This window comes from Primulina tabacum, chromosome 8, assembly GCF_025594145.1.
Source record: "Primulina tabacum isolate GXHZ01 chromosome 8, ASM2559414v2, whole genome shotgun sequence".
Lineage (NCBI taxonomy): Eukaryota > Viridiplantae > Streptophyta > Magnoliopsida > Lamiales > Gesneriaceae > Primulina > Primulina tabacum.
In genome coordinates, this window is record NC_134557.1 from 36,516,403 (window position 1) to 36,527,852 (window position 11,450).

The 11,450-nt window shown below is 37.2% G+C and overlaps 1 protein-coding gene across 1 annotated transcript; it reads right to left on the reverse strand.

The window, feature by feature from the left end:
- Positions 1–7,243: 7,243 nt before the first annotated feature.
- LOC142554729 (uncharacterized) lies at positions 7,244–9,920 on the reverse strand. The gene is made up of 5 exons (XM_075665401.1): positions 9,639–9,920; positions 8,925–9,557; positions 8,416–8,553; positions 8,212–8,330; positions 7,244–8,009 (listed from the first exon to the last, which is right to left on the reverse strand). Exons 1-5 carry the CDS (start codon positions 9,918–9,920, stop codon positions 7,244–7,246), a joined length of 1,938 nt encoding a protein of 645 aa, XP_075521516.1.
- Positions 9,921–11,450: the final 1,530 nt, after the last annotated feature.

Below are 11,450 nucleotides of genomic sequence, written 5' to 3' on the forward strand. Positions count from 1 at the left end.
AAGATGCATTTAATAGCCATTAAAAAATTAACCTCTCTAATTATCCACACTCTTTGAAAGTCAAAAAATGATGTTTACACTTTGGCACTAGTCAATTTTTAATAATGCAATTTTAGATTTCAAATAGTACAGTTTTATTCATTTTAATTAAATTAAGTGATGCTTTATGCATATTAAAATACAATTCATTTTCAGAAAGATATTTCCTACCAATATATAGCATGAATTGAAAAAATTATAACTCGGAATAATCACTAGGATGAATCCATACATCCCTTTTCGGTGTATGAACAACTATTTCTCATTAAATAGATTTGTTTATGTAAGGATTATTTTGTCCGACAGATGCTCAAAATAATAAGAATATCAGTATATGTTGTCAAATAGAAAATTTGTGTTTTGTCAGAATTAGGTGTTGTTCCAGATGTTACAACATCTCGGACAACATGCAGCGGAATATTATATTTTGCAACACAAATTCATTTTCAATAACTAAATGGACGAGATTAAATATGCACAAGTATAAATACTTGTGCGGTGCATTATGGCAAAAATTAATCACTAGAAAATCAAACCGGTTACAAAAACCTAACACTAGTGATTATGACAAAAATCAATTTTCTCAACAAGTTGAGAAAATAAAGCTTTCTAAAAACAACCAACAATATTAAAACATGAATAAGAAAGCAAAAAACAAGATCCCTAAAAACACGAGCAGCTAAACACGATCTTCAGCCAACATCGTTACGGATGTTGTCTGTAGATGTTGGCAACATTCAGGGCAACACGTAAACCAGCACTCTTAAAAAACACAGCACGTCTCTTGAATAAGGTTTTCTCTGAAATTCTGAACATGCACACGTGAGTGAATATTGACCGATAGAAAAGACCACCACGAAGAACTCTCACGAAAATCACGTCCACGAAAAACTATCTCCACGAAAATCTCTTCCAAGAAAAATCTCTTCCACCAAAACTCTCTGAATTTTTCTTTGTCTCTCTCTCTCTCTCTATCTCAGTCCCTTTTATTAAATCTCCGTCACGCTTCACCACATGTTGATCACCTCTTATTTATAGCCTTCATCTCTCTTAGAGTTTATAATTCACTTCAAATCACAAGGAAATCTACAAATAAAGAAATCAAGAGTTAAATCAATATTATCATATCTTCAAGATCTTTATCATAAATATTATATCTAGAAAAGTAAAACCCAATATTCCACATAATCTTATCAAGATGAAATTAAAATTAAGGAAGATATTATATCACAATAAAATCTTAACATAATTATCTAGAAAGGCAAAACCATAATTAAATATTAAATATCATATCAACAAGGAAGAATATATCTTGGGAAATAAATTTAATATGAAAATTATATTTCCCTTCAATCTACCACTTTTTGCCTTTCTGGACAAAATCAAATCAAACTCAATTTCTCAGTTAAACTCCAATAAACTCCCCCTTAATATGAGAATTTTTCTCCCCCTGAATAAAATCAAGTTGGTACGGGTGTTGTTCGTTGTGTTGGCAACACCTGAGACAACACCTGCAAAAATCATTAACAGTTCATTAAAACAGAAACACATCAGGGAAGCAGAACCTTAACAAAGCAGAACATTAAAAACGAAATCAAGCAAAGGTATCAGATAGATGATATCATTTGATCATTTCAATTCACACTCCCTTGAGTTTGAGTCACGTCTTCTCTCCCTTTTTGTCCAGAATGGACATCTACCTCCATAGATAGACGATAGTCAGAAACTAAGTTCTCGTAGGAGACAAGATCAGCTTTGGCCCGTACTCACTTACCAAAATTACTGAGATAATTGTGTCCAAAATCATTTCAAAATAATTTCCAGAATTGGAACCCACATCGATTTTAACACCACTGAACCATCAAAAATCACAAATATTGGATTTCTAGCAAAATCCGGATTTTCATCGAATTTTCTCTGTTGAAATACGCATACCCTTTTGACCAACAATATTCACAATATTATGTTTATGCATGACATATTTATGCCTATAACAGAATATAACAAAATTAAGAACATGAAACAAGTATGAGATATATTCACAAATGAAGTGTTTTCACAAATATTGGCAACATCTTCTGACAACACGTCCAATTCCAGAAAATAATTTTGATTTTTCTGCACACTTGGAGATTTTTTTTTATTTTTATTTTTATTTTTATTTTTCTGACCATAGAAGTGGTAGCTCTCACACTAGAAGAACGGTCTTCTTTTGGACTCATCTAGGCAGCTTTTTCCATTTTCTTCTATTTTTCTTTCTGTATTGAATTCAGAAGAGGTAGCTCCCACACTAAAAGTACAATCTTCATTGGACTCTTTTAGGTAGCCTTTTCCATCTTTTCTTCTGATACAGAGCATATTCATGATTGCTTTTGCTTTTTACTCAATCTTTTCAAGTTACTTTTCGTATGGGACAATGTCATGGAGTACATGATCATTTTTCAACTACTTTGTGATTTAATCAGATTGTTAACCATATCCAAGTGTGTCAATTAAGATAGAATAAGGAATTGTAAGTGTAACAGAAGATTAAGCAACATCATTCCAACACATCATATCACAGAATGCATGAAAAATGCAGTATGTCTAAATCCTAGAAATGCACATGCATGTTAGATGTTGTCCAAGATGTTGTAACATCTGAGACAACATCTATGACTGATCAGGCAGAACACATGCTGAGACATTTCCTAAGGTTGGAGAACCTCTCTAGGTCTAATGTTTTTGTGAATATGTCGGCCAGTTGGTTATTTGTATCAACAAATTCCATCCGAATCAATCCTTTCTCTACTAGATCTCTAATAAAGTGATGACGAATGTCAATGTGTTTGGTTCGAAAGTGTTGTACTGGGTTTTTTGAAATGTTTATTGCACTAAAATTATCACAGTACACAACTAAATTTTCACTTGTAAGTCCATAGTATTCAATCATTTGATTCATCTACAAAAGATGAGTGCACCCACTTCCTGCTGCAACATATTCGGAGTCAGCAGTTGAAAGTGACACAAAAAGATGTCAACATGCATTTGTTTTATTTGTAAACCAAGAAAGAAACTTAATTCACCAACCATGTTCATTTCAAATGTAGATGACATGCACTCAACAAAATTATCAGCATGCTTTTGAGATGAGGAACCAATGATTATATCATCAACATAGACTTGACAAATAAGAATCTCATCTTTAGATTTCTGAATAAAAAAGTTTTGTCTACCTCACCTCGTTTGAAGCCAATTTCCAGTAGATATTCACTCAATCTATGAGTATAAGGAGCTCATGCAAATAAGTACAGCCATCTTTCGGTAATCCACTTTTTCTTTCTTTCGAGTTTGGACACCTTCATGCATACTTCCAATTATTTGAGATGATGTATGATTTTTCTGAATTTTACTTGGAATATTCTGTCCATCATCGTTATTCGTTTCGTCCTCAGCTTCATTGACTTCAGTGTCAAGTGTTGTGTCAGATGTTGCAACATCTGGGGCAACATCTGCATTTTCCAGTGATATTGGAATTTCCAGAAACTCATCCACATCATCTTCAGCTGTTTTATTTTTGAGATCTGCAAGGTCATCAAAAACAACATTAATGGATTCCATAATAGTTCTAGTTCTTAAATTAAACATGTGATAGGCTCGACTATTAGTGGCATATCCCAAAAACAAACACTTATCACTCTTTGAATCAAATTTTCCAAGTTGATCCTTGTCATTCAAAACATAACACACACAACCAAAAACATGAAAATATTTAAGGTTAGACTTCTTTCCCATAATTATCTCATACGATGTCATAGTCGAACCACTTCTCAAATACACCCTATTTGAAATATGACATGCGGTGTTAAGGGCTTCTGCCCAAAAACGCTTTGAAATGCACTTTGAAGTCAACATCACCCTTGCCATTTCTTGAAATGTTCTATTCTTACGTTCGGCTATTCCATTTTGTTGTGGTTTCTTTGGAGCAGAAAATTCATGTGAAATACCTTTCTTGTCACAAAAAGATGAGAATGAGGAGTTTTCAAATTCCTTACCATGGTCAATCCTTATCCTTCTCACCTTCAAATTATGAAAGTTTGTAATTCTTGTGAGCAATTTTTTAAAGACATTGAAAGTGTCTGATTTCTCCCTAACGAAACTTATCCACGAAAACCGTGAGAAATCATCAACACAAACAAATGAATACTTCTTACCTCCAAAACTTTCCACTTCCACAGGACCCATAAGATCCATGTGTAGCAATTCGAGGCAACGTGTTGTCCCAAAGTGGGGCAACATATGATGTGACACGCGAGTTTGCTTACCTTTTTGACAGTCTCCACAAACATATGGTGTACTATATGATAGGTTAGGCATACCTCATACAGCATCGTACTTACTCAAATTCTTCAGGGTTTTGAAACTAGCATGTCCAAGTTTTTTATGCCATAGGTCGAGTTCACTAATTTCTGAATGTTTGCATGAAAGTTCTTCACCTATTTGGTAGCAATTGTCCGAAGACCTTGTACCTGTCATAATGCACAAGTTAGTTTCATCAAACACTTTACACGTATTTTTATTAAACTCGACATGCAAATTATCATCACACAGTTGGCTTATGCTTATCAAATTCAAATTTAATCCTTCAACATGAAGCACATTGTGGAGCTTTGGCAGTCCTTCAACATTCAAAGTACCCTTTCCAACAATTTTTCCTTTAGCTCCCCCTCCATAGGTTATTCTACCACCTTTTTGATCAACATAATCAATGAGATATTCTCGTAATCCTGTCACATGGCGAGAGCTTCCACTATCAAAGTACCAATGACCTGCAGTGTTAGTTTTTAAAGAGGTATAGACAACATTACAATGAGTTTTTACCTTTGATACCCAAATTTGTCTTACTGTAGGTCGATGGTTGGAGGTGTTGCGGGAAATGTTGGACAACATTCGGGGCAAAATCCGGCTCGACTTTCGATTCAAGCAGTCATCCCTGAGTTTAAAACAGTAGGGCCTGATATGTCCAAGTGTAAAACAGTAGTGACATACATACCTGCGTTTTCTTTTCTTTGGAGCGAGTGCAACAGGTTGTCTTTTTTGGTGGAGAACTTTTGATTGAGGGTATGACTTGTGGCTTTATGGATGCATCAGTTTTCCCTTTCACAAAGACTGTTGATTTGGAACACTTGAAAGAGACGATTTGAGGGAATTATTCTTTTCTACTATTGAGATTGCTTTTATAGTAATTTACAGCATAATTTTACAACATAATTACAGCCCAATATCAGAGATAGAATTACTAATTTAAAGGGAAAGAATATCAACCTAAAATAAAACTACCTAAAATAAACTTGACAACCTATTTACCATATTTACTTGATTTGCACCTCAAACCTTCCCTAAATAATTCATATTCTCGACACTCCCCCTCAAGCTGGTTTGAAGATGTCTTCCATACCCAGCTTGCTCACTAACCATTCGAACTGTCTCTTGTATAATCCCTTCGTAAGTAGATCAGCTACTTGTTCCTTAGTAGGGACATAGTCCACACAAATCACACTATTGTCTATTTTTTCTTTGATGAAGTGCTTGTCGACTTCCACATGCTTTGTGCGATCATGAAGTACTGGATTATGTGCAATTGAAATTGCTGCTCTGTTGTCACAATGCATCTTCATTGGCACTGACTCTGAAATCTTCAACTCTAATAATAATTTCTTAATCCACAAGACCTCACAAATTCCCTGTGCTAAGGCTCTGAACTCAGCCTCTGCGCTGCTTCGAGCTACCACATTCTGTTTCTTGCTACGCCAGGTGACTAAATTGCCAACCACAAATGAGCAATATCCCGAAGTAGACCTTCTATCAGTTAGACTTCACGCCCAGTCTGCATCTGTATAGGCTTCAACTTGCAGATGTCCCAGACGTTTAAACAGAAGACCTTTACCTGATGTTCCCTTCAGATACCTTAGGATCATGTACACTGCTTCGAAATGTTCTGACCCAGGCGAGTGCATGAATTGGCTGACTACACTCACGGGGAAGGCTATATCAGGTCAAGTTTGTGATAAATAAATGAGCCTCCCGACAAGTCTCTGATAGCGCTCCCTCTCCTTTACAGATTCTGTCCCTGCTGGTTGCAGTTTGACGTTGGGCTCCATAGGTGTCTCAGCCGGCTTACATCCTAGCATACCTGTTTCAGTCAAAAAATCAAGGACATATTTGCGTTAATTGACAAATATACCTTCCTTGGATCTTGCAAACTCCATTCCAAGAAAGTATTTCAACACTCCCAAGTCCTTGATTTCAAATTCTTTTGCAAGCCTCCCTTTAAGTTCTCCAAGTTCCTCGTAGTCACTCCCTGTTAAGATGATATCATCAACATATACAATTAACACAGCAGTTTTACCTTCCTTTGAGTGTTTGTAAAACATGGTGTGATCAGCTTGACTTTGAACATAACCAAGTCGCTTCACAGCCTTGCCAAAACGTTCAAACCATGACCTCGGAGACTGCTTAAGACCATACAGGGACTTCTTCAGTCTACACACCTTGCCAAGTCCAAACTTTGGTTCAAAACCCGGAGAGAGTCTCATAAACACCTCTTCATCTAGATCTCCATTTAGGAATCCATTTTTAACATCCAACTGATACAAGGGCCAATTGAGATTAACCGCAAGTGACAGTAGTACTCGAATTGAGTTAATTTTTGCAACATGAGCAAATGTTTCCTGGTAATCTATTCCGTATGTCTGCGTAAAGCCTTTTGCTACAAGTCTTGCCTTATATCTCTCTACACTACCATCCTCTTTGCTCTTTATTGTGAAAACCCATTTGCATCCTACTATCTTCTGATCCTTAGGTGTTTCAACAATTTCCCAAGTACCATTCTTCTTTAAGGCCTTCATTTCTTCGAACACTGCTAATCTCCAATCCGGGTCCTCCAGTGCTTCCTGAATGTTTCTAGGCACATCATGTTTCGAAATATTAGTAGTAAATGCCTTATGTGTTTCGGATAAATGATCATAGGTTATATATCTGGCAATGGGGTATTTGGTGCAGGTTCGAGTACCTTTTCGAAAGGCAATGGGAAGGTCCAGATCATTTTTTTGTGGGACAATTGGGGTTGGACTCTCGAGACTGACATTGGAAGGCTCAGGAATAACAGATAGAGGAATGTTTTTCTGTGAGTGAGGGAGAAAAGATTACCTGGAGTATCCATAGTTCATTTACCCAGGGCTTCCAATGAAGCTTGTGCTGGAATGATTAATTCATCTCCGCTTCTTCTGAGGACATTTCTCCTAGAATAAACCACAGGTTCAAGGATATTTCGGTTCCTCTCCATTCGTAGTATTTCCTTTTTCGACAGACCAATTTCACGGTCGACAATTGTGGATTCAGACTCCCCATTTTTTTCATTTTGAAAGTCAAGAGGTTGGTCAATAACCAAATTTGGAAGAGGTTCGGATATTTCCCAAAAATTTGATTCCCTTAGATTATTCTCCCCCTGAATTAAATTTTTGGTAAAATATGGTTTTGTTTCCATGAAGGTGGCATCCATTGTCATAAAAAAACGTTTCGTGAGAGGATTAAAAAATTTGTAGCCTTTGCGATTTGCAGCATATCCTAAAAAGACACATTTTTCTGCCCTAGGATCCAATTTCGATCGAGATCTTTTAGGTATGTGTACATATGCGGTGCATCCAAATATTTTTAGTGGTAAATCCGAATTGATTCGAGATTCCGGGAAAAAAGTTTTCAAACAGCCCAGCGGAGTGATGTATTTTAAAACTCGTGTGGGCATCCTATTAATCAAATATGCTGCAGTTAAAATTGCATCTCCCCACAAGTATTTTGGAACATTCATGTAAAACATTATGGCCCTAGCAACTTCAAGTAAGTGCTTGTTTTTCCTTTCCGATACTCCATTTTGTTCTGGAGTGTCAGGACAGGTTGTTGATGTAATATGCCATTTTCCTTCAAAAAAGTCTCTACATATTGATTGAAATACTATGTTCCATTATCGGTTCTCAAAATGCTTATTTTTGTCTGAAATTGGTTTTCAATCAAATTGTAAAATTCTTTAAAAAATTTTCCAACTTCAGTTTTTTCGCTCATTAAAAATACCCAACACAGTCTAGTATGGTCATCTGTAAAAGTTACAAACCGTTTTTTTCCAGATGATGTAGTTACCTTTGAGGGTCCCCACACATCACGGTGAAATAAGTAAAAAGGTTTTGATTCAAGATAAGGTTTAAAAACATATGTTCTACGTTGACTTTTTGCAAGAACACAACATTCACATTGAAAGTCTAAGGGATTCATTTTTTTAAACAAATCAGGAAATAGATGTTTCATATATGAAAAACTGGGGTGGCCTAAACGGCAATGCCAGACCATTATTTGATCACGAACAGAAAGGGAACTAATACTACTAAGCCCTTGAACAATTTTATTACCAGGTAAAATACTCTCAAAATAGTAAAGCCCATTAACCATTCTAGCACTGCCAATCGTCTTCCCCGAGCTCCGGCTCTGAAAAATACAATGAGAGTCACAGAAAACCACACGACAGTTAGAATCTTTGGATAATTTGCTAACTGACAAAAGGCTGCAGGTGAGTTTAGGTACATAAAGAACAGACTTAAGGTCTATTTTTTCAGAAATTTGGACCAAACCTTTTCCGACAATAGGTGAAAAACTCTCATCTGCAATCCTAACTTTTCTATTTTCAGAATACGGTGAGTATAGTTTTAACAAGTTCAAGGAGTTGGTCATATGATCAGATGCTCCAGAATCAATTATCCATGGAGTAGAAATTCCGAAACCACAAGAAAAGGCATTTATTTCGTTACCTGTATGTGCCACGGAGACACTAGGAGCACTGGACGATGATTAGATTTTACCAGTGCTAGAAGCTGCTCCAGCTGCTCTTTGGTGATGGTGCTGGCAGTAGTCTCGGCCTCATTTGCAGTGGGAAAGGCACGGCCAGTTTTCTCCCCTGTTCTCCCCTTGAAGTTGGCGGGTTTGCCATGAATCTTCCAGCAGGTTTCTCGGGTGTGACGCGGCCTGTTGCAATAGTCACACCATACACTTGGTTTCTCCTCTAGTTTACGTAGGTTGGCAGCACCTCTGCGCACGTTTAGGCCTGTAGAAGTAAGAGCAGAACCTTCAACGGTAGCAGCAGGTCCCTTCTTGCCGAGCATAACATTCCTCCGGCTCTCCTCCCTCCTAACTTCAGAGAAGACTTCGCCGAGGGATGGCAGCGGCCTCCTACCGATAATTCTCCCCCTCACCTCGTCGAACTCAACATTAAGGCCAGCCAAGAACTTGAAGATACGAGCATCTTCCACTGTTTTCTTGTGGTGCTGTCCATCTTCAGCATTCTTCCACTCATAAGCATCAAAGAGATCAAGGTCCTGCCAGATTCTCTTCAAGGAGTTGAAGTACTTGGTGACGGTTTCTTCTCCTTGCCGTAATTCACCAAGTTTGAGAGTCAACTCAAAAATTTGGGACTGATTCCCTAAATCAGAATACATCTGATTTATATTTTCTCATAACTCATATGCCATAGGAAAACACATATAATTTGCGCCAATCTCCTCTTCCATGGAGTTTACCAGCCACATCATTACCATGGAATTTTCTGCATCCCATGTAGCATACATTGGGTCATCTTCTGACGGAGCTTTCTTGTCACCCGTTAAATATCCCGTCTTTCCTCGCCCCCGGATATACATTATCACCGACTGAGACCATCGCAAGAAGTTGTCGCCGTTCAGCTTGATGGTGGTTATTTGAACAGGGTGTGAATCAGAGGTTGTTTTTGGCAGATCTCTAGTCACTGTGGGTTGTGAGGAAGACTGGGGAATGGTGGTGGATTTGCTAGAATGTTCAGACATGGTTCTGGCTTAGGGTAATGGCGCAAAAAAATTCTGGGCAGAAAAGGGTGGCTCTGATACCAACTTGAAAGAGACGATTTGAGGGAATTATTCTTTTCTACTATTGAGATTGCTTTTATAGTAATTTACAGTATAATTACAGCCCAATATCAGGGATATAATTACTAATTTAAAGGGAAAGAATATCAACCTAAAATAAAACTACCTAAAATAAACTTGACAACCTATTTACCATATTTACTTGATTTACACCTCAAACCTTCCCTAAATAATTCATATTCTCGACAGGAACATTCACCGATTTCAAACACACTGTCTTTGAAGCCTAAGCCTCTCTTGTCATCTCTTCTCATCAAAAGTATGGAATCAAGCTTGGATGTGCTTGAATTAAACTTGGATAAAGTCTCAGTTGTTGTTCGAAGCTCATCCTTGGCCTTGCCAAGTGCTAAGTCCTTTTTGCTCAAAATTACTTCAAGTTTGGCAACCACAGCTTTTAGATCGGTGTTCTCCTTCATAAGAGTTGAGTTAAGCTTGTTTCTTTTGGTCCAATCCTCAAACAGCTCTTCATACAGTTTCTGTATGCTTTCAAGAGTAATTTCTTCATCATCAGCTTCCAATTCATCATCTACACTCGAATTTCCAGAAGCTGTAGATTTTAAACAAACTGATTTTTCGCAGATGTTGCGGCCAGGAGTGGCAACACCTAGGGCAACTCCTAAAGGATTTACTTGCAACCAGCGTTTTTCTTCATTCCTTGGTCGAAACTGTAGTTGGACATGAGATTTAGGAGCTGGTGGTCGAAGTGCTCCGTTTGCAAGTGATGTGTCCATTAAATATTTCTGTCAAACAAAACAAAAACCAGAATCAGCACTTAGTATATCAAGAGTAGGCTCTGATACCACTTGTAAGGATTATTTTGTCCGACAGATGCTCAAAATAATAAGAATATCAGTATATGTTGTCAAATAGAAAATTTGTGTTTTGTCAGAATTAGGTGTTGTTCCAGATGTTACAACATCTCGGACAACATGCAGCGGAATATTATATTTTGCAACACAAATTCACTTTCAATAACTAAATGGACGAGATTAAATATGCACAAGTATAAATACTTGTGCGGTACCTTATGGCGAAAATTAATCACTAGAAAATCAAACCGATTACAAAAACCTAACACTAGTGATTATGACAAAAATCAATTTTCTCAACAAGTTGAGAAAATAAAGCTTTCTAAAAACAACGAACAATATTAAAACATGAATAAGAAAGGAAAAAACGAGATCCCTAAAAACACGAGCAGCTAAACACGATCTTCAGCCAACATCGTTACGGATGTTGTCTGTAGATGTTGGCAACATTCAGGGCAACACGTAAACCAGCACTCTTCAAAAACACAGCACGTCTCTTGAACAAGGTTTTCTCTGAAATTCTGAACGTACACACGTGAGTGAATATTGACCGATAGAAAAGACCACCACGAAAATTTCCCATGAAGAACTCCCACGAAAATCACCTCCACGAAAAACTATC